The sequence below is a fragment of the Sphaerodactylus townsendi genome, linkage group LG13 (genome assembly GCF_021028975.2).
Source record: "Sphaerodactylus townsendi isolate TG3544 linkage group LG13, MPM_Stown_v2.3, whole genome shotgun sequence".
In the NCBI taxonomy this organism is placed as follows: Eukaryota; Metazoa; Chordata; class Lepidosauria; order Squamata; family Sphaerodactylidae; genus Sphaerodactylus; species Sphaerodactylus townsendi.
Window position 1 is genome coordinate 55245954 of NC_059437.1, and position 25269 is coordinate 55271222.

At 50.0% G+C, this 25269-nt stretch overlaps 1 protein-coding gene across 9 annotated transcripts in view; it reads left to right on the forward strand.

The window, feature by feature from the left end:
- Nucleotides 1-25269, forward strand: part of CUX2 (cut like homeobox 2) — a 208576-nt gene that overhangs the window by 154977 nt on the left and 28330 nt on the right. For 7 of the 9 annotated variants that reach the window (XM_048514218.1, XM_048514219.1, XM_048514220.1 and 4 more), the window contains 5 exons: nucleotides 2816-2894; nucleotides 21010-21141; nucleotides 22757-22880; nucleotides 23801-23877; nucleotides 24413-24479. In XM_048514218.1, the coding sequence (XP_048370175.1) occupies nucleotides 2816-2894; nucleotides 21010-21141; nucleotides 22757-22880; nucleotides 23801-23877; nucleotides 24413-24479 (479 nt within the window). The other 2 variants (XM_048514224.1, XM_048514226.1) reach the window with 2 other exon arrangements.

The window sequence follows — 25269 nt, forward strand, 5'->3', positions numbered from 1 at the left end:
TGGGCGGGGCTGTGGCAAGGACGCAGCCGCTGCGCCGGTCCTTGGGCAGGAAACGAATGCACGCAGGCGCAGGCTGCCACGCACGCCGGTGCACCTCCTGCTAGACTGCTTCAAGTTCTGCGTGCTACCGCTGAGAGGAAGGGCGTAACTAAGGCAAAAATCATGTGGCAAAATCACCAACTAGTAACCCCCTCTCGGCACACACAAATAATTAGTAACCTACTCTCGGGAACCTGTGAGAACCAGCTCGATCCCACCTCTGGCTGTATCATTGTTAAGGGAACGCTTGACCAAAGTCTTAGTCTAGAAATGTTTTAAAAAGGAAGGGGGATATTGTGAAGTGTTAGCCATGACTTGAGGCAATTTTTCTACCTTCTGCAAAGGGAAAGAAATCCACCCACAGCCAAGTAGTAATATGGCGGCCATCTTGGACGAACTGAATACCCTCCTTCTCTCAGTGGCTAAATTCAGAGTCACTCCTAAACTCAGAGATACCTGAGGCCATGTATATAATAAAAATTGGTTTAAGAGCCATCCCCTCTTGCTGGAGAGCCATAGTTCTGTGAGGGGGCTGTCCATCTACGTACTCCATAATCCTTGGAGAAAGCCACGACGGCTTAAATTGCCACAATCCTGAGGTAAATTTGCAGCATAGTTATTCCCTGAACCATCAACAAAAAAGCTGGGTGAAAGGGGAAAGATTGTCTGACATCCCTCCCCCCATAATAAGTTGTTAGTTTGTGAATACACTTATTTACCGTGTCAGGAGGCAGACCCCGCCTGTTGACTTGTGATGGTTGTGTGTCTGATTACATGCCCTTTTGTGGTTGAGGCCTTCCTACAACAATAAGTGCTCTGGTCCTACTGATCTTCGTAAGGTCTTCAGAACTATCATTGGTTCAAAACACAGCCACCAAAGAAGTATTGATCATAACATGTCGTGTCAGGGTAGCGGTGCCACGGATGGCTCCTCACTGGTGTCTGGGCCACATTTGAAGTGCTGTTTGTGACCACTAAACACTTATGGAGGAGAAGTCGATCTCTGGCTACCAATCTTGATCCTCCTTGATCTGAGGTTGCAAATGCCTTAGCAGACCAGGTGCTCGGGAGCAGCAGCAGCCACAGAAGGCCATTGCTTTCACATCCTGCATGTGAGCTCCCAAAGGCACCTGGTGGGCCACTGCGAGTAGCAGAGTGCTGGACTAGATGGACTCTGGTCTGATCCAGCTGACTTGTTCTTATGTTCTTATGTTCTTACTTAATCTAGCAGCTGGTTCCCAAAAGCTTCAAAGACTGCTGCCTCTTCCGTGTGCCTGGTATCTTGCTCTGGGACTTTGATGCACATTTCTCCACTGCCTGAGCTATAAAGGGTGGCCACCTCTGACAAGGCCTTCTCAAAGTGGCACCGAAGCTAGGATGCATGTTTCCTCCATAGGGTGGTTTGCCTCACTGAGTTTACAATTTGCCTTCAGGCACGATGTGTGGTTTTAATCCAGAATTAGTTTGGTGTTTGGTGTGTGTCCATTTGCTGCATCCCCCCTACAGATATTTTTGCTTGGGAGGTGGGTGGGTCTTTGATTTATTTTTGACTGCTCTTTCATTCATTCTCTGCTGTGGTTTTATGTATGCACAAGCGTTAGCCACCTTGAAGACTCTGCAAAAGGCAGGGTATAAATATTTTAATCAACAAATAGAAATAGCCAGGCTTATTTTAGAGCACTTGAAAGTTATCTGACTATTAATTGTTTTGTACATTGTTTTTTTTACCTGTGAGGTGCGGGGGTGGGAAGGGAGGGAGGGAGGGAGGGAGGGAGAGAAGGAGGGAAGGAAGGAAGGGAGGAAGGAAGGGAGGGAGGAAGGAAGGAAGGAAGGAGGAAGGAAGGAAGGAAGGAAGGAAGGAAGGAAGGAAGGAAGGAAGGAAGGAAGGAAGGAAGGAAGGAAGGAAGGAAGGAAGGAAGGAAGGAAGGAAGGAAGGAAGGAAGGCTGAAATAGGAAGCGAAGTAAGCGAGGAAGGAAGGAAGGAAGGAAGGAAGGAAGGAAGGAAGGAAGGAAGGAAGGAAGGAAGGAAGGAAGGAAGGAAGGAAGGAAGGAAGGAAGGAGCGAACAACAGTGACCCATTGCGCACAAGTAACTTAAAACGTTTGCAAAATGTTTTCAATCCCCACCCCCCATTTGTTTGCACTCACCCCCTCAAAACAATTCCTGGTTGTCATTTTGTGTTCTACTTTAAAAAAAAAAACCCTCAGTGGATCTGATGCTATGAAGCTTCAAATCCTCAAGCTGCGATTTTCCTTTCAGGAGGCGCCGCGGGTTCTCATAGCTTCGGCGACATCGTTTCCCCATTTTGGGGCCAAACAGATGGAAATAACAGCACGAGTCCCTGCTAATTCAGCTCACAAAATGGGTACTTCACCGGGGACAGTCTGGGAAACTTCTTAAAGAGATGGCACAGCAAGTGAAAACATTTTCAAAATGTTTTCAGAAAAAGAATCACCAGGGAACAGCATTCGAACAAACCATTTTGAGGCTGGAAGTAAAACGTTTCGGGCTAAAAACATTGCGGAACTCCATGGAGGAAATGTTTTATTTCCTGCCTGAAAACGTTTTATTTGGGCTGTGCAGAATGGACCGGTGTTTGAGGCTGTGTGTGGTAAAAGCATGTGGATTAACCACCTGCAACTTTGCACCTGTACTCTGGACTGCTGATACCTTAAGTCACGAGGTTTCTTCTGGATGGCATCTTTTTTTTTTTTTTAGAGTTTGCATCTGCTCACCTCCTCTGCCTTTTTGCTTGTGTCCCCCTTTCCCCCCTCAGGTGGTCGCTCTTAGTAAAAGAAGCAAGGAGGCAGAAGCCGCGTTCCTGACTGTTTACAAGCAATTAATCCAAGTGCCAGGTATGGAGGACCTCATCCGTTGTGGCTGAGTCGAGGAGGGGAATGCTCACTCCCAGGGATTGGGAGCGATTACCCAGCAGCCTTCACACCCAGGTGCGGCCTGGGGGCTTCCCGGAGGTGAAGAAACCCATCCGTGGGTTGCCGGGGCTTCCTCATGCAGTGATGTCATGGACCGAGCCAGCCTCGTTCTGGACCTCCTCGTGTAACAATGGCAGGTATTGGCCAATTCTGCCCTGTCGGGAGCCAGCGTCACAAGGCAGCGAGGCCTTTGCCCTCGAGGACCCGGAGGCTGTTGTGAAAGCCGAGGAAGCAGGCAGGGGGACGGCAGAGCATTCTCACTTGTCCCTCTTGCCCCTTTAGCCGTTGCCAACAAGTCTGGTGGGAAAATGGTTAGTAGGTGAAGCGGAGAGGTGAGTGTCTTCAGAGCAAGAGACGCGAGGCAGGACTGTCTGAGCATTCTCCCGCAGGCCGGGCGCGTGGTGCCTTCAAATTGTCTTGGTCTCCAGCTAGTCCATGAGGCTGATCAGCTCAGGCTCAAGGAGCGGGAAGTTGTTTGGGGCAGACAGGCAGCCGTGGCTCTGGTGGCAAGTGGGAGCTGGGGGGACCGGTCGTTTGGTGGCGCAGGAGGAGGAGGCAGTGGCCTTCTTTGGTGACGCTGCTCTGAGCGAGAGCAGAATGGAGAAGTGTTCTGCAGCTGCCAATAGGTCGAGATTGACTGTGGTGATTCTGCAGGCTGGGAGACGGCTGCGCTTTTGCCAGATGTCCCAGCTTGGATGTACCTGCAGTTCTCTTCTCTAGCTGGCGCACCTGGGGCCACTGGGAGCAAGGAACCGATTCCCTGAGACTCCCCTCTGAGCCTGAAGCTATGACTGCTTTCTTTCTTTCAGGGAGTGCGTGGGGACTCTTGTGTGTATGTGTGTGTGCGTGTGACATGAGAGCTACTTTTCCTCTCCTGAGATACATCCGCACATAAGATCATCTTCACTCAGCAGGTGTTAAGAGACACCTTTTTCTGCCTCAGTCATACAAGGAGGAGCGTGTACTCTGCAGGTGGAGGGTCCCCAGTTCAGTCCTGAGTCAAAGGATCTCAGCTAGTGGCGGAGGAAGGGGGGTGAGGGTGATGACTTCCTCTCCCAGAGACCCTGAAGAATGTCACTGCCAGCCAAATAAGAACACAAGAAAGAGCCTGCTGGATCAGACCAGAGTCCATCTAGTCCAGCTCTCTGCTACTCGCAGTGGCCCACCAGGTGCCTTTGGGAGCTCACGTGCAGGATGTGAAAGAAGTGGCCTTCTGCGGCTGCTGCTCCCGAGCACCTGGACTGTTAAGGCATTTGCAATCTCAGATCAAGGAGGATCAAGATTGGTAGCCATAGATCAACTTCTCCTCCATAAATCTGTCCAAGCCCCTTTTAAAGCTATCCAGGTGAGTGGCCATCACCACCTCCTGTGGCAGCATATTCCAAACACCAATCACGCGTTGCGTGAAGAAGTGTTTCCTTTTATTAGTCCTAATTCTTCCCCCCAGCATTTTCAGTGTATGTCCCCTGGTTCTAGCCATATATTACCTGACTAGGTGGACCAGGATCTGAGCTGGCGTTCCTGCATTGCAGGGGGTTGGACTTGATGACCCTTGGGGTACCTTCCAACCCCTGGATTCCACGATTCTGTGACTGGAATAAAGCAGCTTGGCATTTTCATAAGGAGTGCATAAAATGAGCAATTATTTAATAAGCACAAATAAAGCTACAAGGAGCCGCTGCTGGCAATAGATTGTGTTTATTAGGACGCCTAAGCACGCCACCTGCAGCGTCTGGCAATCTTCACAGCAAATAGGTTGTTATTCCCATAATGCAGATTAGGAAGGTGAAGCCGAGTCAGTATCTGAAACCACGCCCAGTGAGTTTGTGCAGGGATGCGACTCAAACTCGAAGCGATCTGCTTCCAAGTTCATTGTTTTAGCTACTGGAGACGCCAACTCCGTAGCCCTTACAACAGAGGTGGCAAACTCTGGCGCATCAGATGTTCATGGACTACAATTCCCAATTGGCCATGCCAGCAGGGGCTGATGGGAATTGTAGTCCATGAACATCTGACACACCAGAGTTGGCAACCCCTGCTTTGCAGGCCACTACTCTCCAGGGTCTGCAGCAAAGACATCTCCTAGCAAAGACAGACCCTCCGAAGATGACAGCCACAGATGCAGGTGAAACACCATGAAAATGCTACTAGAACACGGCCATACAGCCTGGAAACCACACAACACCCATCTCCTAGCTCTTGTCACCTGGATAGGCCAAGGGTTTTCTGTAAACCACATCACCCCATATGTCCCTGTACAGCCTCTCCGTTCGGCTGAGGCCAATTTACTGGTGGTCCCTGGCCCCTCAATGATGCGGCTGGCCTCCACGTGGGCCAGGGCCTTTACAGCTCTGGCCCCGGCCTGGTGGAATGCTCTCCCTCCAGCTGTCCGGGCCCTGCGGGACCTTGGTGAGTTCCGCAGGGCCTGTAAGACGGAGCTGTTCCGCCGGGCCTTTGGAGGGACCGGCCGCTGATGTGGTGCCCCCCTGTTTGGCTCCTTGTTTGGTCCTCGTTTGACCCTGACATCTGGGTCACTGGTCATCTACCGAGGCCCCCATGCCTCCCTCTGGGGGGGGGGGGGGGGAATTTTGAAATTAGGATGTTGGACCCACTCTTATTTCATTTTCCTGATAATTATTAATTACTGCTGCTTTTAATGTTTTAACTATTCTGTACTGTTGCTTTTGTTTGCTGTGCACCGCCCAGAGCCCTTCGGGATTGGGGCGGTATAAAAGCCTCAGAAATAAATAAACAAACAAACAAACAAACAAACAAACAAAGCCTGTACCATCCCAGTAAACACTTCCCCTTCCTTTTACAATGCAATTTATACTGGTCGCAGAATCCAGGTTTTCCTAATGCAGATGATCCAAGTGACCTTGAGGCAGGCTGTTGACTGACTGACTTGCATGAGCTCCATCCGAAGGCCCTGCATCACTTGAGCCGTTCCGCACTGCCTCCGCCAAGTGGCTCCCCCAGCTTCTGGAAGCGGAAGCCTTGAGCAGTGCGGTGTCCCCTGCGTTCCGTTTTCAAGTGCAGGCGCAGCAGACAAGTGGAAACATCTCCGGCTCTTGCTGTATCTCGGCAGCTGCGCCAAATCTTTCTTGACAATAGAAAAGGAATACATTTGCTCGGGCCTTGTAATGACGCTGCTGAGATCCGCGCTCGTCTGTTTGATGGCTGCTTAACTAAGATGACTGAACTCTCTTCGCAGCAGAGGGGCAGGGAGCGGAATTCAGGTCTGAGCCACTTGCAGGCAGGAGAGGGTGTTGCCGAGCGTACGGCTGCACCTCTCAGGTTTTCCTCCCAGCAAACAACACTCGCCTGTTGGGGAAAAGCTGGCCAGCGAAGAATCTTAGTGGTACAAGCACAATGGGGGGGGTGTTCAGCTCCCTTTTACAACTTGCAAGCAGGCTTTGGGATTCTTTTGGCGCATGTTGGCTTTTATTTATTTAAGAGGAAAGGAAGTTGCTAGCCCTTAGGAATACGAAGATAAGGTTGCAAGCCGAAGACTATGCCTGGTCAGATCTCAGAAAGCAGAAGGGCCTGTTGCAGAGATTCGCTGCTTGTATTTGGTGGTCTCCAGGGCTGGTAGTAGCTGGAGAAGCCTGCTCCACGGACCCAGAGAGCTGGAAGAGAAGAATTAGAGGCAGCCAGGTGTTTGGGGGAGAGAGAAGAGTCGACAGGGTCTGTTTCTTGAACTGGGCATCTTGTGACCTCCCTTGTAAACTACATAGAGCGGCACCTGGTCCTCAGACCCCTGTTAGGTCCAGCGGAGGCTCAAAGAGTCTTAAAATCTCCTTTCCCTTCCCCCCTCCCCACAACAAACAGCCTGTGAGGCGGGTGGGGCAGAGAGAGCTCTGAAGAACTGTGACTAGCCCAAGGTCACCCAGCTGGCGTGTGTGGGAGTGCACAAGCTAATCTGGTTCCCCAGATAAGCCTCCACAGCTCAAGCGGCAGAGCGGGGAATCAAACTCGGTTCTCCAGGTTAGAGTGCACCTGCTCTTAGCCACTATACCACGCTGCCTCCGGAGACTGTCCTTCTGTCCTAAGAGCTCATGTATCTAATCTGGAGGAACCGGGTTTGATTCCCCGCTCTGCCGCCTGAGCTGTGGAGGCTTGTCTGGGGAATTCAGATTAGCCTGTGCGCTCCCACACACGCCAGCTGGGTGACCTGGGGCTAGTCACAGCTTCTCGGAGCTCTCTCAGCCCCACCTACCTCACAGAGTGTTTGTTGTAAGGGGGGAAGGGCAAGGAGATTGTCAGCCCCTTTGAGTCTCCTGCAGGAGAGGAAGGGGGATATAAATCCAAACTCCTCCTCCTCCTCCTCCTCCTCCTCCTCCTCTTCTTCTTCTTCTCCTTCTCCTTCTTCTCCTTCTCCTTCTCCTTCTCCTTCTCCTTCTCCTTCTCCTTCTCCTTCTCCTTCTCCTTCTCCTTCTTCTTCTTCTTCTTCCATGGTTAGCCCTTGCTGCCCTCTGGCGTTATGTCCAGCTGCAAGGACATAGGGCAGAGGACTGGATGCGGTCATGCATCCAAACTGACCAGCTGTGTCGTGGCCCGGCCCCATCAGGAGTGCCGTTTTGACTGCCTCTCCGCGCCAGAGCCAGCGTTCTCTAGCTGATGCGCCACCATGCTGAGTCTGGAGAGCTCCAAACCGCTGGAGACGTTCAAGAGAGCTGCAGCGGCGGAGACGTTAATTCACTTCCTAGACATTTAGGAACGGCAGAAACGTTTTTAATGGTTTCTGGAGGGAATTAAGGCAGGCTGAAGAGACTGTGTGCCGCTGGGTTGTTTTTTAAAACTCTCATTAAATTTCACCCGGGATCCGGCGAGCCGTTTGCCTTTTAGGGCCACCCTCCCACCACACCGCTGGTCCCCTCCCGGTCCCCTCAACACCAAACCCTTGTGCCTGCGTGACTGCCTCCTAGAACGAAACGTCCCTGCAGGTAGGGACCTACAAACGCGCCTATATTTGTTGACAAGCAAATTCTTTGTAAAAGCAAGAAACTGGTTCCTGATTCAACATTTTTGTGGGTTTCTTTCCCCCACCCAACAGCTTCTGTCAACACAAACCTCAAGCGAAGAAAAGCGGCCGAGTGTGATGGCTCAGCAAGTATTTTGATAAAGTGAGCCTCGGCTTGGATGTCTGTAATTACGGAAAGAAAACCGTAAATCTTTTGGATATTGTTCACACAGATGTGGTGTGAAGAAGCGGGATGTGCCGGCGTCTGCGTGTTAGGGTGGGGGGAAGCAGTAAACTTGCGTTAAAAGCATAATTAATGTCATTGTTGTCGAGAATGGTTTGATTTAATCCTCCCTTTCGACTTGTGCAGTGGTGCTGGCTGATTTCTTCATTGTGCTTTTAGGTGCAAAACCAGATTTGGGCCGGAAGAAATAAAATTTTTTATTGCCTCATGAAACTTCAGGAGTTACAGGAGTGAATGAATAAGATTTCAGAGGGTTGGGGGAGGGATGGGCTTCGTTTCCCTTAAATCACTTCATAATTCCGCTGCTAGAAAGAAAATGTAATGAATCAGCAGCTGTTGGACAAACCTGTGAAATGGAACCTCCATATTCAAGGGCATTGAAGCTCCGAATATCAGCCGTTAGAGGCAGGCAGCAGAGAAAGCAGACGATGCTTGGGAGCCTCCAAGAGCAACATGTTTATCCTGCTCTTCCAAGTGGTTCAAGATGTGTACATTGTTCTCTGTCACAACAATCTTGCAGGGTAGGTTTAGCCAAGAGAGTGGCTAGCAGCCCATGGTCATGCAGTGTTCCTCGTGGTAGATGAGGAATTTGAACCCGGGCCTTCATCTGACCGCTGCCAAGCCGGGCTTTCATTGGTATTAAAAAGCTCTCTAGGAAAAGGTGGAGTAAAAACAGGTCTGGTGTGGAAAGGGCCAGGGGTGCCAACAGAGCCATAGCTGGGCAAAACTCCGCCTGGGGCAGACTCTGCATTTTCTGCCCCCTCCCCCCCAACTTACCTTTTTCTGCCAGCAGAAAACGGCTAAGCATCCTGGCTGCTCCGGGCAAGGCTGGTATGGTGGGGGGGAGGGGTCCAGGGCAATTTTCCGCCCCCACGGCACGCCCCCAGTGCGCGACCCCACCCCCTGTCCCCTTATAGCTACGCCTCTGGGTGCCAGCCTCTCGCTTCCAACTCTTGGCTTCCGAAGGAGACCAGTTCTCTGCTAGTTCAGGGCGGCTGCTGCTTTATTCAGAAAAGAGACAAGGAAAGCAGGCAGGGCAAAAGTCTGTAAAGTTATGGGCAGCGAGTGAGGATCCCGCTGGCCGCCCCCGCGGTCAGCTGTCTGGTCATTAGGTGCAGAGGGGGAGTCGGAAGAAATTACTGCTAATGAATTTCTCACTTCAGCCCTTCCCTGCCGCTGCCAGGTGTCCTCCCTCCGGTTAAGATTCCCAATGAGCGTCGAAGGCAGCGTTGTGAGGGAGAAGGCTGTTCCCAGCAGCTTCCTCCCACTGCTGGGCTCTTAGCCGTGGAGTAGGGTTGGCAGCCTCTGCCCCATCCTCTTGGGTGTACATCTGATCTCCAGACTGTGGAAATCGGCTCCCCTGGAGGAGATGTCTGCTTTGGAGGGTGGGAATTATGGCAGGGGGTTGTCAAACTCCTTTAAGAACATAAGAAGAGGAGGAGGAGGAGTTTGGATTTATATCCCCCCTTTCTCTCCTGCAGGAGACTCAAAGGGGCTGACAATCTCCTTGCCCTTCCCCCCTCACCACAAACACCCTGTGAGGTGGGTGGGGCTGAGATAGCTCCGAGAAGCTGTGACTAGCCCAAGGTCACCCAGCTGGCGTGTGTGGGAGCCTACAGATTAATCTGAATTCCCCAGATAAGCCTCCACAGCTCAGGCGGCAGAGCGGGGAATCAAACCCGGTTCCTCCAGATTAGATACACGAGCTCTTAACCTCCTACGCCACTGCTGCTCCTAAGAACATAAGAACAAGGCAGCTGGATCAGACCAGAGTCCATCTAGTCCAGCTCTCTGCTACTTGCAGTGGCCCACCAGGTGCCTTGGGAGCTCACATGCAGGATGTGAAAGCAATGGCCTTCTGCAGCTGCTGCTGCTCCCGATCACCTGGTCTGTTAAGGCATTTGCAATCTCAGATCAAGGAGGATCAAGATTGGTAGCCAGAGATCGACTTCTCCTCCATAAATCTGTCCAAGCCCCTTTTAAAGCTATCCAGGTGAGTGGCCATCACCACCTCCTGTGGCAGCAGATTCCAAACACCAATCACAAGTTGCGTGAAGAGCCGCTGGATATGTCCTAAATGTGACTTGGTCAGGTGGCCAGGCCCAGGATGGGGCAGCCTAAACCCAGATTGGCACAGGGGGCAGCTTTAGAGCGCTTAACAGGGTTGCAAGCCGGCTGAGGCCCGCACACACCCCGTTACCATTCTGTCCCATGCGGGCTTGCCAGACCAGATTGGGAGCAGGGGTGGGGTGGGGCGCTTCAACTGGCTTGCAACCACGATAAGCCCTCTCAAGGAGCTCAGTCTGGATTCTGGATCACGTGTTCGACACTCCTGCTGTATGGTGTTATAACCTCCCACGGTACCCCCCCCCCAAACCCTACCCCCCACGCCTGAACCTCCAGGAATTTCTCACTGCAGAGTTGGCAATCCTAGCATGTAGAGTTATCCTCCATGAAAACTCCAGCGTCAGCAGAAGACGCTGAGAAGTCACTTTCTGCTAAAAACAAGACCCCTGATTTTGAGTTCCTTTTCTGGAGCCACAAAACGGTGTGATGGCTCCTTCGCTGTATATTGTTGAAGAGCGTTTTGTTTTGTTCTTCCTCACCACCTTTAAGATAAATACTTGTGCCTTTTCTTCTGGAAGCCACAAGGAGCTGATGCTTTGTTACTCAAAACCCCAAGCTGAATAACTAGGGAAGTTTTACTGACGGATCCAAAAAACGGTTTCAGGAGCAAACGGTAGATTGTAGTAGCGAGCAATGTTGCCCTCTAGTGGATAGGCCTCAAATAGCCAATCGTTGTTTTAAAGCAGCTGGTTTTTTTTCAGTTTGCCTTCAAGTGTTTTTGGGGGGGAAAGAAAGAAAGAAGGTGGGTCTAATCTCCCATGAGAATTCCACCTAATACAATCAGAATACATCACCCACCTTTTGTGTGGAACCTTCTGCAGAAATGAGGTTGGCAGTCTTGGGGTTTATTTTGTTTCGGTTAAAGTGTGCCTGGGTCAGCCCGACCATATTGTCCTTGCAGAAAAATTAAAATGTGGTGGACGTGATTCAGATGTGCAAATATCTCTCATGAAATTGGAAAACTCCAAGATGCATATGTGGGACGGGGGGCATCCCTCCTTTAGGTCTTAGAAAGGTTTAAATTTAATTTATTTCATATAGAATCATAGAGTTGGAAGAGACCACAAAGAACCATCAAGTTCAACCCCCTGCCATGCAGGAACACACAATCAAAGCGCTCCCGACATATGTTCCTCCAGCCTCTGTTTAAAAACCTCCAAAGAAGGAGACTCCACCACTCTCCGAGGCAGTGAATTCCACTGTCCGACAGCCCTGACTGTCAAAATATATTTCAAATATATTTCAACTATTGATACTCGACCTTTTCTTGATGTTAAAACAAAAAAGTTTTTTCCTGTCCTGGGCAGCCAATTCTATGAGAAATGACCTGGGATATAAGAGTTAACCCTCCATTACTTGGTGCTGTGCTTAATCCCCCATCGCTCTCCAAATCTCCTTGATGATGCTGGGGATATAAATGCAGAGCCCCCCCCCCCCCCCCCGGTGCTGTCTGAAGAAATCCCAGCATCCAGAGCTCATGAAGCTGGACGAATCAGATCCAGTCCATCTGAACAGTTTAGCCCACAACTCATTAGCTTCATTTGTAGTCCGACTTCCTCCCTGCAACTCAAGGCGGCTTGCCTTGTCGGAAGGGCTCAGTCAATCAGCAAGCGAATGACAAAATGCCCTAAAAATGCTAGACTCCGGCCACAACTGCTCTCCAAGGCCAGGAAGTGCTAAGGTTGATCCCTGGCCCTGCTTCCTGGGGCTGAACCGGGGGACTTCGCCGTGCATCTTCTTGGCTTGCAGCTCTGGCTGCAAAAAAATTCTGTGCCGCCCCCCAATGATGTGCAGAGGCTGGACGTTCTTTCCCGGCCAGCGCGTTCTCATCAGCCGGCACCCTGAAGCATGAGCTTTAATTACCCGTAACATTATCTTAACTTGCATAGCTGCAAGCATTATTAGCGGCTGTAAAGTTATCTAGTCCAGCTCTCCTTCCCTCCCTCCTTCCTCCGCGGCAGCTATGCTTGCTGTCTCCTTTGATGGCTACCCCCCCCCCCCCAAAAAAAAAAACTGGGAGTCTTACAGGTGGCTCATGAGCCAGGCAACAGGCCGGGCGGCCCTTTGGTTGCCTCTGCTCTCCCAGTTTGGTTACTGCCAGAAAGAGGTGGCAGGTTGCTTCTGCAGTTCCTTTGGTGTGCATCAAGAAAAAGAAGAGTTTGGATTTATATCCCCCCTTTCTCTCCTGCAAAAGACTCAAAGGGGCTGACAATCTCCTTGCCCTTCCCCCCTCACAACAAACACCCTGTGAGGTGGGTGGGGCTGAGAGAGCTCCGAGAAGCTGTGACTAGCCCAAGGTCACCCAGCTGGCGTGTGTGGGAGTGCACAGGCTAACCTGAATTCCCCAGATAAGCCTCCACATCTCAAGCGGCAGAGCTGGGAATCAAACCTGGTTCCTCCAGATCAGAGTGCACCTGCTCTTAGCCACTGCTCTTAGCCACTACGCCACTGACTCAAGATATTGCTGAAGGCTTTCACGGCCGGATTCAACTGGGGGTTGTGGGTTTTCCAGGCTGCGTGGCCGTGGTCTGGTAGATCTTGTTCCTAACGTTTCGCCTGCATCTGTGGCTGGCATCTTCAGAGGTGTGTCACAGAGGGAAGTCTGTTACACACTGTGTCCAGTGACTTCTCTCTGTGGTACACCTCTGAAGATTCCAACCACAGATGCAGGCGAAACGTTAGGAAGAAGATCTACCAGACCACGGCCACACAGCCCGGAAAACCCACAACAACCAAATGAGTCAAGTCTACTCACTCGTCTTTTTTAACTTATGGACAAAACTCGTTTGTCTGAGTTAGAAAGCCTGTGCCGAATAATGAAAGCAGTGGCTTCTTTCTGCTGAATTTCGTGTTTTATCTAGTGCTTCCTGAAGGTGCAGGGTGCCTCTCATCTCTTATCTTGTCTGTCCTTATGACAGCAACCAACCCTTTAAGGTAGGCCTATAATGTTATCTCTGTTTTGCAGTTCAAGGGTAAGAGAGTCGGAGGGGAAGAGAGTCAATTGCCAAAAGCCGTTCGGTGATTTCATGTCTGGAGTTGGTTGCCTGAAATCTGCCGTTTTATCTGTGTCTTTTTGTGTGTTTGTATGATGTTGTGGTTTCCTGATTGTCTGCGGACTCTTCGTGTTTTAAAAGAGTGAGTTGGTTGGCGGGGATGCTAAATCTGGAAAAATCATAATGTGAGAAGGGCTTTCGGGTCATGAACTGCCCCACATCTGCCCCAGCTGTCGAGAGTCATGTGGATGTGGTGATAGAGAATGCTCGCTCAGCTGGCTGATGCAGAAAGAAGAGATCTCTGAGGTCATGGCCTAGTGTGGGAGGGAGGGTGTGGCTCAGTGCAAGAACATCTGCTTTGCTCGCAGAAGGTGCCGGGTTCAATCCCCACCACCTCCCCCTAAAAGGAGCCGCTGACAGCTGATGCGAAAGACATGGGACCCTGCAGAGCCAGAATAGACAAGCCAGTGGTAGGCCAAGGTGCTCCTTCAGTGTGTGCCTGCTTTGTGCGATTGTGCATAGGCATAAGACCTCCCAGTAATGTAGGAGGTTAAGAGCTCGTGTATCTAATCTGGAGGAACCGGGTTTGATTCCCAGCTCTGCCGCCTGAGCTGTGGAGACTTATCTGGGGAATTCAGATTAGCCTGTACACTCCCACACACGCCAGCTGGGTGTCCTTGGGCTAGTCACAGCTTCTCGGAGCTCTCTCAGCCCCACCTACCTCACAGGGTGTTTGTTGTGATGGGGGAAGGGCAAGGAGATTGTCAGCCCCTTTGAGTCTCCTGCAGGAGAGAAAGGGGGATATAAATCCAAACTCCTCCTCCTCCTCCTCTTCTTCTTCTTCTTCTCCTCCTTCTCCTTCTCCTTCTTCTTCTTCTTCTCCTTCTCCTTCTTCCTCTTCCTCTTCCTCTTCCTCTTCTTCTTCTTCTTCTTCTTCTTCTTCTTCTTCTTCTTCAGTATTTATGCTCAGCCCCTGATCTTGATAGCTCAGACTGACCCAATCAGAAGCTAAGCAGGGTGGGCCCTGGTTTGTGCTTGGATGGGAGACCACCGAGGAAGCCCAGGGTTTCTGTGCAGAGGCAAGTAATGGCAGACCACCTCTGAGCATCTCTTGCCTGGAAAACCCCACGAGGTCATTACAGGTCAGCTGAGGCTTGGTGGCACTTTCTACTAGCACCACCACCGTTCACGTCCCCCTGCCCTTTTCAAAGGACCAGGCTCGGGTATTACTTACCAAGCTGCTGATCCAAAGCTCTCTCCCCTGCAGCTCCCCTTTATTTTATTTGACTCCCAACCTGTCCTCCCAGTGGGGACCCTAAACGGCTCGCAACACCACCTTCTCCTCCATTTTATCCTCACAACAGCCCTGCGAGGTAAATTAGGCTGAGAGGGCGCAGCTGGCCCACAGTCACCATGCAAGCCTCTGTGGGAGAGGAGGGATTCGAACACTGGACCCTGCACTGCACTGGCTCTTTTTACAGTGAAATCCGAAGAAGAAGAAGAAGAAGAAGAAGCAGCAGCAGCAGCAGCAGCAGTAGCAGTAGTGGGCCACTGCGAGTAGCAGAGAGCTGGACTAGATGGACTCTGGTCTGATCCAGCTGGCTTGTTCTTATGTTCTGGAGGAGGAGGAGGAGGAGGAGGAGGAGGAGGAGGAGGAGGAGGAGGAGGAGCCGCCACATGAGAGCTTGGACTCCAAAGGCTGCTGTGCTTGTTTTGTTGATTTGCTAACGGAGGGTGTTGAAATGAATTGTCTTATTTGCTCAAAGCTGCTGTGAGGGCCATATGGGATAGGAAAGCAAACGTTACCTGCACATGGTCATGTTTGGGAAGAAATATTCCCCTTCTGTGGTTAGCTGAGAGCCAGTGTGGTGTAGTGGTTAAGAGCAGGCGGATTCTAATCTGGAGAAGCAGGTTTGATTCCCCACTCCTCCACCTGAGTGGCAGAAGCTTATCCGGTGAACCAGATGTGTTTCCGGCACATTCCTACATTCCTGCTGGGTGACCTTCGGCTAGTCACAGTTTTTTGGAGTTGTCTCACCCCCACCCCACCCCTCACAAGGTGTCTGTTGTGGGGAGAGGAAGGGAAAGGAGCTTGTAGGCCACCTTGAGTCTCCTTACAGGAGAGAAAGGTGGGATATAAATCCAAAATCTTCTTCTTTTGTGTTAATCTGCTGTAGAAGAGTCAGATTCGAGGCCATAGAGGCCATAGAGACCTGCTGAGCATCCCCCGTTTCCCAGAAAATAAGACCTACCCCGAAAATAAGCCCTAGCATGATTTTTTCGGATTTTTGGAGGATGTTTGAAATATAAGCCCTACTCCAAAAATAAGCCCTGGTTACAGATTCCCCGGCGCAGCTGATCTGGTCACGTGGGGGGCGCAAAATCATAGAAAAAAATAAGACATCCCCTGAAAATAAGCCCTAACGCATCTTTTGGAGCAAAAATTAATATAAGACCCTGTCTTATTTTCAGGGAAACACGGTATGTGTCACTTTTTTGTGCCTGTTGCAGAGGTTTCATCCAGTGGTGGGATCCAAAAATTTTAGTAACAGGTTCCCATGGTGGTGGGATTCAAACTGTGGCGTAGCGCCAATGGGGCTGAAGTGCGGAGGCACGACAGGAAATTATTGGCCAGGGCATTCCGGGAGCGAGGGCATTCCTGAAGGCTGTGGCAAGGACTTGTGCCGCTGCGCTAGCGATCAATAGAGTGCAGGGAAACAAATGCGCGCAGGCTGCCACGCACGCCAGTGTACCTCCTGCTAGACTGCTTCAAGTTCTGCGCGCTACTGCTGAGAGGAGGGCGTAACTAAGGCAGAAATCATGGGGCAAAATCACCCATTAGTAACCCCCTCTCGGCACACACAAGTAGTTAGTAACTTACTCTCGGGAACCTGCGAGAACCTGCTGGATCCCACCTCTGGTTTCATCATCCAGTGTCTAAATAACAGGCAGAAATTCATCTGGTGATGCTGCACAGAGGTGCAGAAATGGGGGAAGCTTTGCCTTCTGGATTTGGGCCTGGCACACAGCTGAGGAAGAAAAGAGCTTATTTAAAACCACTTCAGGAATCAGCCTTTTCAGCCGAGAGGTTGTTTGAGGTTTGCCCCGTTTGGATGCCAGGTGGCACTACCTAACCTTCGCCCAAAGGCCAGGTTTGTGCTGGCTGCAGTGTCTGTCTGACGAGCTGGCTCTTATGTTTCAGGCTGAGGGTGTGAGTTTGCTTTGGGATGAGGAGAGGGATGTGCCGGCTTGATAAATCCTTGTTCCTGTGGATGGAAACCCTCATCGCGTCAGGCGTGAGAGGCGCCTCTGCTTCTCTGTCCTGTCCTGATAAGGGCACTACATTGGTAGAATTGAAGCCGTGGAGGACAGATAAAGGACGTTTGGCCTGCACCTGTCTGTTTACTGCCTTGCCTTCACCCAAACCACCTGCGCGAGCCGGCAGTTCAACTATCCGGCCCAAGAGCAAAACCTTTGCTTCCTGCCCTGCCTTCATTTTCTGATTCAATCTGAGGCAATTTCATCCAAGCCTTAATCTGGATAGAGGTAGCCTAAACCTAGAAGGTAGGATTATGAGCTTTTGACAGGATGCCTGAGGGAATGTTTTCCCCGCCCTCTCTGCAACCTCTAGTAAAATTTGTAGCTCATATCTCAAGGCCATCCCATGGTTCATTTTTCTGCATCCAAGCCCCAAGGGAATGTTCAGTGTGATAAAGTCAGGTTACGGGACAAGTCAAGATATGAACTATGAATGTCAATATTGTATTGTATCATATTGTATAATTTATAAACCGCCCTCCCTTGAAAGGCTCAGGGTGGTACACAACAATATAATAACAACCAACAGTAATCATAACATCATACAACAACCATCAGTGTTACCGCGTGGTAACGAGTTTAAAAGATTTTAAGCCAAAAAGCTCAAACCGACAAGGAATAAAATTAAAAGAAATAATTTTATTCAGACCAGCAAAGGGCAAGTTAGCATCAGGGGAGCCACACTAAAATGGTTGCGGTCTCCCGTTTTTATAGGATAAAGGCAGGTTACATCAAAAGTACCAGTAGAAAGAGTTACACCCCAAAGTACAACCATCAGCAGTCAATCAATCAAGAGGGAGGAGATCTCCCCATTACCCAAAACATTTTAGACATTCTGATGCCTTCATTGGAGGATGTCAGTATTTCACACTTCTGACGTCCTGTGAACTAGGACCAAGCATCACCTTATCAGTATCGTTCTCAGTTGCCCCACTTATCTAAACAAAGGGCCTAAACATTTGGCTGTGCAGTGCTCTGTGCCTACATCAGTAAATACGGCATCAATAAACATAGGATCAAAACAATAGCATCATAAACATCATAAGTATGACATCATAAATATATCATAAACATAGCATTATAACAACAATAAACAGCATTATAAAACATTACATTATGAGCAACAATAAACACAGCACTGTAAGCAACAAACATCGGTAGTTATAAAATCATAAAACTATAAAGCAACAATATTCATAACAACATACATAATCAGCATAGATAGACAATAATAAACATGGCTGCTGATTTTCCCCTTCTGTAGCGTAAACTACAGAAAACCTAATGGCCTAGGAGCTAACCCCCAACAGTCTACAGCTGCATTAGTATGAGAATCCTAGCCTAGTGAGTAATCGAACAAATGCAGTAGAATTTACAACAATACAATAACACAGTACCTAAAGCTAATAAATATCAAAGCAGGGGGGAACCCAGTACAGCCTAACTAACTACCCACCCTCACATAGGCCCCTTCCGCACACGCAGAATAATGCATTTTCAAACCACTTTCACAACTGTTTGCAAGTGGATTTTGCTATTCCGCACAGCTTCAAAGAGCATTGAAAGCAGTTTGAAAGTGCATTATTCTGCATGTGTGGAAGGAGCCCAAGTCCCCATCACATAGTCACAGTGGTGGGTGGAGCTTTTTTGCAAATGACACTCCGAGTTCTGCCATTTCCAGATCCTTGTGGAAAGGTTTTGGCCCCTTGGGCAGATGGGATTCTAATACTGTTGTTTACTGGGGTGACACAAGACGTCTCCTTCGGATACTTTCCTCTCCCTCACCTGTAATTATTTCTGGATTTCTGTATCACTCTTCTTCGTGGATTAACAGAGGATTTATCACCGGTTCCACCTGCCATTTGGACAGGAAAAGCTTGCTTCGTCTCCCGGCCCCGTTTTTAACTAGCTTTTTGACCCTTGCAAATCCGATTCTCTTTTTTCCCTGCTTCTGAAAAATAAAAGGTGGGAGGGGGAGAGTAGAAGGGGAAAATACGAGCCTCGTACCACACGAGCCATTTTCTTGAACTTATTAAAAAAGATCCAGACTTGTAAATTAATTTGTCCGTGTTATACAATGGCAGCGCAGATGGACTCATTAGCATGCACACAACAAATAATTATGGATGAATTTTTTAGCTGGCCTTCCTAATGGGCTTGCTGGGTTAATTATGTCAATGTATAATTACACTGGCCCTGGGAGGCATAATGGTGCACCCCCGCTGAGCCGAGGATGGCTAATGACGGTGGCTGCCGAAGGGAGGAGATGGCCCTGTTTGGAATGCACCTGCTTACCTCTGCAGAAAGCACCGTGGCCGGCGCCTGCCGGGGCCTAAGCAAACAGGCATTATCGGCAGAACGTGCCGTTGGATGGTAACGAAGGGCAGCTTTGCAGGAGAAAGCTGGCCTGGGTGGAAAATCCTCCGAGCAGCGGATGGAGGAGGCTTAGCTGGCCGGCCCCAGGGGCTGCTAGGCTTGGCCTTCTGGGGCCACTGTTGCTCACTGGCAGAGAGGCAGTAGCGAGCCTCAGCTTCTCAGCCTGGCACTCTTCCTTTCTGATCAGTAGCACACCTTTCTTAGACCCCAACCCCGCATTCAGGGCAGAGGCGGAGCGCTCACAGAGACACGTGGGGTCATATGTCCCTGGGCGCACACCGGCTGGTCACGTGGGGGGCGGAGAATTCCCACCCCACCCCTCCCCTTGGCTCTGCCCTGGCTGAAGGAGCAGCCTGGCGGGGCTGAGGGCAGTGGTGGGATCCAACAATTTTAGTAACAGGTTCCCATGGTGGTGAGATTCAAACTGTGGCGTAGCGCCAATGGGGCTGGGCGGGGCACGACAGGGGCGTGGCCAGGCATTCTGGGGCAGGGCATTCCTGCGCAGGGCTGTGGCAAGGACGCAGCCGCTGCGCCGGTCCTTGGGCGGGAAACGAATGGACGCAGGCGCAGGCAGCCACGCACGCCGGTGCACCTCCTGCTAGACTGCTTCAAGTTCTGCACGCTACTGCTGAGAGGAGGGTGTAACTAAGGCAAAATTCACGTGGCAAAATCACCAATTAGTAACCCCCTCTTGGCACACACAAATAATTAGTAATCTACTCTCGGGAACCTGTGAGAACCTGCTGGATCCCACCTTTGGCCGAGGGGTGCCCAGTGGTGGCCCAGCCAGGTAAGTGGGTGTGAGGGGCACAGGGGACGCGATGCCTGGAGCAAGTTTTCCCCCGGGCGCCATCCACCCCCATGCCTCTCATTCAGGGCTGTTCGTGATACGATTTGGCAGTAATGCAGAAAAACCGTCCTGAATGTGGTACAAGGTGGAAAAGTCAGGTTCCTGATAACCTTGATGTTGTGTTTAAAAATAATGTTTCTAGCTCTTGCGCTGATGAACAATATTATCGGAAGAGTGTTTGCTGAACGAGCAGCCTGGCTTATTTGTCCGAGTCACCAGTGCTGTCAATTGCTTCAATTCCGCTGGCCTTTATGTCTCACCCCTCCTTTAAATATGCAGTTGTAGAGTCTTGTGCTGAGTTTTTGGCAAGGCATGCTGAATGAATTTGTTTATCATTTATTGTGTGTATAGTTTTTTTTTAAATGAAAAGTACTTTTTAAAAATGTAGAAAGCTAGCTGGGAAAGGATCAGGCGTCTGCCAGGGATTATTCCCGGAGAACAGTTGCAAGTACTGAGGCTCCCTGCTAGGAAGGCACACTCGGCCATGGGGCTTCCATGTTGTGAAAAAGCATTGTATGTACATCAGCACTACTTTGGGGGGCTCAGGGAGAAAGGTTGTGGAACGGATTTTATCATACAAGACTGCAGGGGAGGAGAAATCACTTTTTAATGTTCCCTGCAAGCAGAAAACTAACATTGCAAGGAGCAGGTTGGAAAAATACTTTCCTCTCTGGTGTGCTAGTTTTCTGCTTGCATGAAGTGTCTTATACAGAGACACTCCCTCTTCCAACTGCAGAATGGAGTGGTGGAGTCTTCTCTTTCCTTGCCTTGCTTCTTTTATAGGTCTGATGGGATCCAGGAAAATGAGACATTTTGTTTTATTGTATGTGGACAGTTGTATTTTGTTACCTGACTGTTGTTGAATTAAATTGTTTGCGTAGTGCTGTGAGTACATAACTAATTTGCTCACTACTTGTGTACTTCATTATACATCGTTCTTGTTGCTGCTTTCTCAGCCTTTTTGGCTTACCTGGTTGTCATTCCTTCGTCTTTTGGTGCTGTAGACCAGATCTGATCCAACAAAATGAGTGGACTGTGGTGTTTCTCACTGTGGGTGGTGTCGAGATTCCTGCTTTGGAGAGTCTCATGTTTTGAGGAGGGGGGGCATACTCACTTGGTTGAGGTGGTGGGGTCTGATTCTCTCTGTTGTGCCATCCTCTGTCTAGATCCCACCCCTTTCCTGGAAACAGCACGAAGCCTAGAAAGTTGTCTGCAGCAGTTGCATTGCCCCGAAAACCCACCTTTGAAAGTATTGAACAGACAGTGGAAGAAGAACTCGGAGATTTCATGCCCAAAAGGTACCGGGCTCTACCTGGCGCTTCGGCTTGATTCTGTGTGTCATGCACGAGGCAAGAGGGATCAGGCAGTGCGTGCCACGAGCATTCGCAGCAGAGCACAAAATGCGTGGGACTGCTTAGGAACCACCAGAGGTTGCTTGAAAAACCCCAGCTCTTATTCTACCCCTTTTCCCCTGACCAAGTTTCTAGGTCTTGCAGCTTTGGAGATTCTATCGGGAAGGTGAGAAAAATGTTATGGGAGATGACCAAATTCACTTGAAGAAAATAATGTAGTTAAATTTTTGGACAGTTGAAAACCCTGGATAGATTATCATTCTGGACAAAACAGAAAAAAAGATAATTTTAAATTATATATTTAAATTTTATATGTATTTTAAAATAGCATAATTATAGATGTAATAAAATATTATACACACACACACACAGGTTCTCACAGGTTCGCAAGAATAGGTTACTAATTATTTGTGTATGCCAAGAGGGGGTTACTAATTGATGATTTTGCCACATGATTTTTGCCTTAGTTACGCCCCTCCTCTCAGCAGTAGCGCGCAGAACATAAAGCAGTCTAGCAGGAGGTGCACCGGTGTGCGTGGCAGCCTGCGCCTGCGTGCATTCGCTTCCTGCCCAAGGACCGACGCAGCGGCTGCGTCCTTGCCACAGCCCCGCCCAGGAATGCCCCGCCCCCAGAATGCCCAGCCACACCCCCGTCATGCCCTGCCCAGCCCCATTGGCACTACGCCACAGTTTGAATCCCACCACCATGGGAACCTGTTACTAAAATTTTTGGATCCCACCACTGTTAATATATATATATAACAGCACTAAAAATTATAAAACAATGTAATAAAAGCACATAAACATGCAGCAACAGAAAGGCAGGCCAATAACCAATTATTGGGGGTATGCAAAATGAAATGAAAAAATCTTCCACCACTGATGGAAGACCCTGACAGAGGGAGACAGATAAACTTCTCTGGGGAGGAAGTTCCAGAGTTTTGGAGCCATAGCTAAGAAAGCCCTTTCTGAGGGAGTCTGTCTAGCCTCAAGTGGTGGGTGCGACCAAAGCAGGGCTTCCAAAGATGACCGGGACATACGGGTAGGTAGGTTCATAGTAGCACAGTAGGTCGGGGGCTGTAACAAAAGTCCTCCTCCATCCCCAGTTCTGAGTCTCGGGTGTCCATTCTGTCAATTATTAAGTGTGTGATGTGCATCATGGTGGGGTATCAGCAGACGAGCGTTCTCTGGACTCAAGATTGGCAAGGCCGGCTCTGGCACAATTCGGTCAGCCCTGCAGAGCTGTTTGCAGCCTTATTGACCGCTGGCAACTGGAGAGGTCCAAAGGAGGCCCAATAACCTGGCCATAAAGCAGCCACTTTGGCAGATGCCGAGCCTGCGCTCGGACTCCCGTGCCCCTGCTGTGACTCTGAAATGCAATTGACCAACAGAAGCCGCTGGACATCTTCAGTCCAGCTGGAGTCCTGACGCTCGATTCTCTACCTTTCAATTGATCTCCGGGCCTTGGAGGGCTTTCCCCCACCCCCAGCTCCTACTTCCCCTCCCGCCTTGTTCCTCTCATGCTTTTGACAACGTGCTTTATGTTTGTTTTCACCCACAGAGCAGAGAGAAGGGGCGCCCCTGGCTGGGCTTGCCGGGCCTGAGGGAGCCAAGCTCACGAGCGTCAACAGCAAAGCCCTCCTGACAGAAACTTTGCTGCAGAGAAATGAAGCTGAGAAGCAGAAGTACGTGAGCTGGAGCCACTGGGAAGGACGCCTTGATGCCAGTTTAGAGGCTGTCTGTCCAGGAGTAGAAACGGAACCTGACATGCATGTGTGTTTGGGCTGGCAGGAGAAGCAAGCTCCACCTCTTCCCAGCCTGCTGAATCCTCATACACAGAGTTGCCAATCTCCAGGTGGTACCTGGAGAACTCCCCTTATTACAGTTGATATCCAGATGACCACAATTGGTTACCCCAGCAAAAATGGCTGCTTTGGGGGATGGATTCTTGGGCATTATATCCCCTCCCCAAACCTACCCCGGACTGAGAGTGCTGATGTTCCTGAGTCCAGGATCTGTTCTTAAAACAGAGGAAGGAGACAGGAAATAGTGAAGAATTATTAATGCTGTGTAACTTTTATTCACGCAGAGGTTGAATGGTAGAGACTCTTGTTTATATAAAATCCGTGGCAATTAAAAAAAACCCTTTAAGGGGCCATATGGGAAGCTTAGGCGTAGTAGTAGAAGAAGAAGAGTTTGGATTTATATCCCCCCCTTCTCTCCTGCAAAAGACTCAAAGGGGCTTACAATCTCCTTGCCCTTCCCCCCCCCCCCCACAACAAACACCCTGTGAGGTAGGTGGGGCTGAGAGAGCTTCGAGAGAAGCTGTGACTAGCCCAAGGTCACCCAGCTGGCGTGTGTGGGAGTGCCCAGGCTAATCTGAATTCCCCAGAGAAGCCTCCACAGCTCAGGCGGCAGAGCTGGGAATCAAACCCGGTTCCTCCAGATTAGATACACGAGCTCTTAACCTCCTACGCCACTGCTGTACATGGCACAAGGGACGTGACCAGTTTTTTTAGGGAACATCCTAATTGTTGGCATGTGTTGAGTGCACCATTCCGAAAGGAAGCTACAGGAGATCGGTTTGGTTTGTTTCCCCTTCCAGAGGCCTACAGGAAGCACAGATCACTTTGGCCGCTCGGCTGGGGGAAGCAGAAGAAAAGATCACAGTCCTGCATTCCGGTTAGTTTAAGGATCCAGCGATCTCCTGTTGCGTTTGGGTTCCCTCGTTGTGCTGGCTCAGTTTGATGCTTCCCACACAAGCACACCTGCCTGATATTCCCTGGGGCCAGAGCTACCCCAGATTTCTCTGTGGGAGGGAGTTCCACCAAAGAAGGGCCTCAAGTGAGAAACTCTGTCCCTGGCCTTTAAAAGAGAAGGAGAAAAGTTTGAATTTATACCCCCCCTTCTCTCCTGTAAGGAGACTCCAAGGGGCTTATAAACTCCTTCCCTTTCTCTCCCCGCAACAGACCCCTTGTGAGGTAAATGTGGCTGAGAGAGTTCTGAGAGAACTGCGACTGGCCCAGTATCACCCAGCAGGAATGTAGGAGTTGGGAATCAAACCCGGTTCTCAAGTCCACTGCTCTTAACCAGTACACCACACTGGCTCCCATTTAAATTCAGAAAATGGGCATCGGATAGGGCGTTCTTAACTGGGTGATGAACCTTGCTCTCAGTTGTGTGTGTGTGTTTGTTTTGTTTTTCCCTTGCTGGTCAGCACTAAAGGCCACACAGACGGAACTGGTAGATTTGCGCTGCAAGTACGATGAAGAGGCTGCTTCCAAGTAAGTCGGACGACTCAGTACACTCAGCATACAAGCCTTCTATGACACATTATGAATGGGTTGGGATCAGTGGTGGGATCCAAAAATTTTAGTAACAGGTTCCCATGGTGGTGGGATTCAAACTGTGGCGTAGCACCAGTGGGGCTGGGCGGGGCATGACGGGGCGTGGTCGGGCATTCTGGGGGCGGGGCATTCCTGGGCGGGACTGTGGCAAGGACTCAGCCGCTGCGCCGGTCCTTGGGCGGGAAATGAATGCACGCAGGCGCAGGCTGCCACGCACGCCGGTGCAGCTCCCGCTAGACTGCTTCAAGTTCTGCGCGCTACTGCTGAGAGGAGGGGCGTAACTAAGGCAAAAATCATATGGCAAAATCACCCATTAGTAACCCCCACTCGGCACACACAAATAATTAGTAACCTACTCTCGGGAACCTGTGAGAACCTGCTGGATCCCACCTCTGGTTGGGATCACTGGCCAAAGAAAAAGGCCTCTGCAAAAAATCTAGTTCATCTAGTTTGCATTATTGGCTGAAGGATCAGCGGAACTCCCCGAGACCAGCATTGCATCTCAGGTTTGGCTCAGTTTGCTCTGTATTGGATTGCTGGTTTGTATTATGACATAAACTCATAAACGAATATGAGGCTTCATCTGTCTACATTTATTTTATTTTATTTTATTTTATTAAACTTATAGGCCGCCTTATCCCCGAAGGGCTCAAGGCGGCTCACAACATGGCTGTTAAATCAAACAGCAAGGCGACAACATAAAACACTAAAATCATTAAAACCTAAA